The sequence below is a fragment of the Sinocyclocheilus rhinocerous genome, unplaced genomic scaffold (assembly GCF_001515625.1).
Source record: "Sinocyclocheilus rhinocerous isolate Xijiao unplaced genomic scaffold, SAMN03320098_v1.1 scaffold846, whole genome shotgun sequence".
NCBI lineage: Eukaryota > Metazoa > Chordata > Actinopteri > Cypriniformes > Cyprinidae > Sinocyclocheilus > Sinocyclocheilus rhinocerous.
This window is the reverse complement of record NW_015661883.1, coordinates 382,475-386,593: the sequence shown is the minus strand read 5'-3', so window position 1 is coordinate 386,593 and position 4,119 is coordinate 382,475. Positions and strand designations below refer to the sequence as shown.

The 4,119-nt window shown below is 37.2% G+C and overlaps 1 protein-coding gene across 4 annotated transcripts in view; it reads left to right on the top strand.

The window, feature by feature from the left end:
• The first annotated feature begins 693 nt into the window (after positions 1-693).
• LOC107726780 (Krueppel-like factor 5) overlaps positions 694-4,119 on the top strand; it is a 20,792-nt gene continuing 17,366 nt past the window's right edge. Inside the window, exon 1 of one of the 4 annotated variants that reach the window (XM_016536464.1) lies at positions 694-754. In XM_016536464.1, the coding sequence (XP_016391950.1) occupies positions 713-754 (42 nt within the window). In that variant the 5' untranslated portion in view covers positions 694-712. The other 3 variants (XM_016536465.1, XM_016536463.1, XM_016536462.1) reach the window with 3 other exon arrangements.

The following is a 4,119-nucleotide window of genomic DNA, read 5'->3' as shown; positions in this document are numbered from 1 at the left end:
ATTTTCATTTGTAAGTTAGCCTGCTATAATATAATCACTATACATGGGCATGTTACAGTATGCACTAATGTCTTATGTAATGTCTGTGTGGGAGCTATGGTATTATGGTATTATGACTGAGAGAGCCAGACATTGCAGCAATAAAAGACATTTATTTCTGGGAGCTTATGCTTATGTTGTTTTTAGTCAATTCAATTGAAATTATGTTTAATTATGAATAATGTAAAATAAATAATATAGTATTTAAACCTAAAATAAGTTTACTTGCAACTTATCAACTGTAATGAAATGGTTAAATTCATTAAGTGAACATGATACCCGAGGCAAAAAACTAAACAAAACATGAACAAGCTTAAGTTGTTTGCTGGTCTCTCAGCCTGCTGGTCCAGCTGGTTGATAAGCTGATGTCCAAAAACCAGCCAACAAACCAGACTTGAGAGTCCTGCTAAGACCATATAATAGCATGATATTTTGGTTAATAAACTAAACAGATTTCTCACCACAAAAAAATAAAAAAAAATAAAAAGGAGATCGTTTTCATAGTGAGCAAATAAATAAACTGTCTACAATACGATAGCCTTAGTATAATTTTCTTGATGGTTATGCAGAAAAGTAACGCCTCCATGTTATACACCTCTCAGGTGAATACCTGTTCTGTGATTGGAGGAGGCGCTCTTACCTTCGCTCTGAATGGCTAAAGCAGCTGTCACTCATGTTTTACCGTACGTGTCCACAATGTGATACTTTACAACAGGTGAGGCTACCTGAGGGACACAGGGAGGGTTTTGGATACACCGCACGTCTGGATGTACCGACAAGGACGTTTACAATAATCCCGTATATGTGTATTCGCAAATAAAAGTAAGCTTAAAATATAATATTCGATATTTGCAAATAGAAATGGCAAGTGTAGGACTGGCCGTTGGCGCTCCGAATACAGAAGAGAGAGCGGTTTTCACGCAGCTTAAACCCGTGCGGATGTGTAGCGCGGATGGGCCGGAGGACTCGTCTGTGTTTGAGGACGTCAAACCCGCAGTAAGGCTAGCAACAAACGCTGTTGAAATGGTTCAGGTATGGCAGGCACTCTGTGGTGTCTGACTTAGCTGGAAAACAAAAATATTTCGATGTCCTCACATCCCAAAAGTATATTAGAACAAATGCACTTTAAGAGAAAGCACTTGCTCAGTAACAGAAAATCTTCATGAAAGGCTTCCTGCAATGCAAGTGTCTGGATATTATTTATTTATTTTTAAATTAAGCATTGTTGATGAAATATTGAAAATATTACAGACATCTCTTTCAGGCTGTGTAAACTGTTCTCGTTGAACAGTGCATGTTACATCTGCACATAAGGGTCCACAAAATTGCTGTATGTATGTCTCGCATTGCGTTTACATTTATTAATTTAGCCTTATATAAATGAAAAGTTGCTTGTACAATTTATTATTATTATCAGTATTAGTATTGCTATTAATAACACCAAAAAGCAAATCTCATGGTATGTTTAATCATGTCTTTTTTTTCAGTAATTGAAAGAAATCAGAATTATATTACTTGAAGTAAATGCCTTCAACACAGTTCTTTATTTTATGCAATGACACATTTCTCTAAATTTGTAGGTTTTGTAATAAACACTGACGTCATATTGTTCTCTTAAATAGTCTAGTTTAAAATGTACGTAATGTACAGTGTACTGCAAAGCAAAGGAATCAAAGAATAGAACCTGAACAAAGAATAGAAATAGAATTTACTTGTATTACCTTCTTGTTTTCCTAGGGGTACAATAATACACAAATGCTCAGTAACTTCAAGTTGATTTGTATAAAATCATTTAACACTGGGACAGTGTTAGTCAAAAGTTTAATATTTAGTTTGCCCACAGAGAAAATTCAGATTAATCCACATGTTTAGAATTTATTTATAGAATCAGATTTCTCTATAGCTTGCTCTTTGGCTTTGGTCAGACTGCCTTTGAAGTATGGCAGTGGCCATCAGTATCTGCTATACATTTCAATGTTCTATTTTCTGTTTTATGTGATCATGTCTGATACTGAGTCCACAATGACACCTGAAAATGGTTGGGTCTAAAAGGCAAACCGAATGTGCTCTGTTGGATCGTATGGCATCCTAACTAGAACACCACTTGTTTATGACTGGCTGAGCCTATGACTGATGACCTCGTTGCACTCCTTCAAAAGTTTGTATGGCCACAGGCAACATGTAGGTTGTTGGCTACACCGAAGGAAGCAGCCTGGGTCTTTGCATGGTCTCTGTTCCCTTGTTTTTGGTTGATAACGAGATGCACATGTCTGACCTCATGACCTCCAGTAATTGTTGGGAAAAGGGCCTGCTATCAAAGTCGTAATCATAGTGTAAATGGAATTAGATTGCTAAAATAATCCGAAACCAACAAAAGTCATGATTATGAATAAAGATGATCTTAATTACATGAGTGATTTGGCACATCTAATCAAAAGATATGGGTGTCTCTGAGTCACATCGTTTTGTGTTGTCACGCATCTCTCTTGCATTAATTTACAAAACCAGCAGTCAGTAGTCATATCCACAGCTGTGAAGAGCAGCCAAGATGGTTCCTTCACTAGTCATGGTCCTGAAAAGACAAAACAACTGTTATTTATTTCCCCCAAAGCCATAAAACATAATTTTCATCTCAAAGGTTTTGTTTTCTCTTGCTGCTGCCCTCGGATGATTTGTGCTGTTATGGCTCAAGTAAACAGACAAGAAGCCTATATCGGTCTGGTTTTATGGGGGTCTGTGGACAAATATCCATCTTTTTGAATTCCTTTTAGGCCATAAAAGACGATTATTTCAAAGGGAAAGACCTTTTGTGTTCTTTGGGCTAACAGGGTACTTGGACTCAGAAATAAGCTGTGATATCTAACGCTGGAGAAATGATTCGGATGACTCGTATCATGCCGTTTCTGAATCTTCTGAACTTCATGTGCTTTGTAATGGATAATGGATAAGATATTTGATGATGAATTTTGAGCAAAAACTAAACATTCTGTCAGCATTTTCTCTCGTGTGGATGAGAGATTTGATGACAGAATTTTCATTTTTGGGTGAACTATCCCTTTAAAGAGTGAATGAGATTTACCAGAATTTCAGAAAGTGAGCCGTATTTTCAACGAACGTCGATACTGAGCAATACGGAAACCTCTGGCTTATTTATCTCAAAGATCATTTTTATGTCTAACTCGGCTCCCAGCCGTTATCGGTCCTTAAAATACATAACTTAGCAGTTGTAAATGTCCTTCAATCATTAACTCAGTTCTTGGGCCAGGGTTCAGCTGCTATTCATTCTTCTCATACAAACCCAGTGAACAGAACCGGGTCTCTAAGGCCAACGGAAGCCATAGCCAAGGACACTTGCCTCTCTGCCAGTACCACACAACACAAAGCCTGTTTGTGCTCAGGACTAAGGGCAGTGGCGGTACGCTTGCCAGAACTGGAGATAAATCGAAAGCTATTTTCAATTAATTACCTGGTTTTAACTTTCCAAAGCTGGCCTGATGAAGGTGGAATTGTTGACATTAACGCTGAGAATACAATTGTCTGCAATAAATGGCTCATCCACAGCGATATCAAAAGCTGCAGAAGTGTCAGCATTCACATTCCCCGAGAGTACATGACCTCACATGTTAGGGTATGAATTACCTGAAAGGATGAAGATATTTGTACATGAAACCACATCAGTGGGTTGCCAAGGAAATGCATTTTGACAATGCATGGCTTGTTGTTGACATAGCCGCCACTTCAGACAGCTGGACATTACAGTGCTTTTGAAATGTTTATTGTCAAATATAATGACTGCAGTAAGGTCAACAATAAAGGCAGCTGTGTGTTTTAATTGGGATCCAAATGTCTGCAATGGCATTAAAATTCTTTAAAAAAAGATTGCTCATATTCTTAGTTCTTGGAAACATTAACAAAACAACTTGTAAAAAAATTATATATATATATATATATATATATCAGTATTGTATCTGGTCGGTATTGAAAAGTAAATTTTTTATTTTATGCAAAATGCGATATCCGCAGAGTTATTCTGTCATGTTTTCTCCCTTTCTTTCCAAACCGCGACAAACGCCAGTCTCC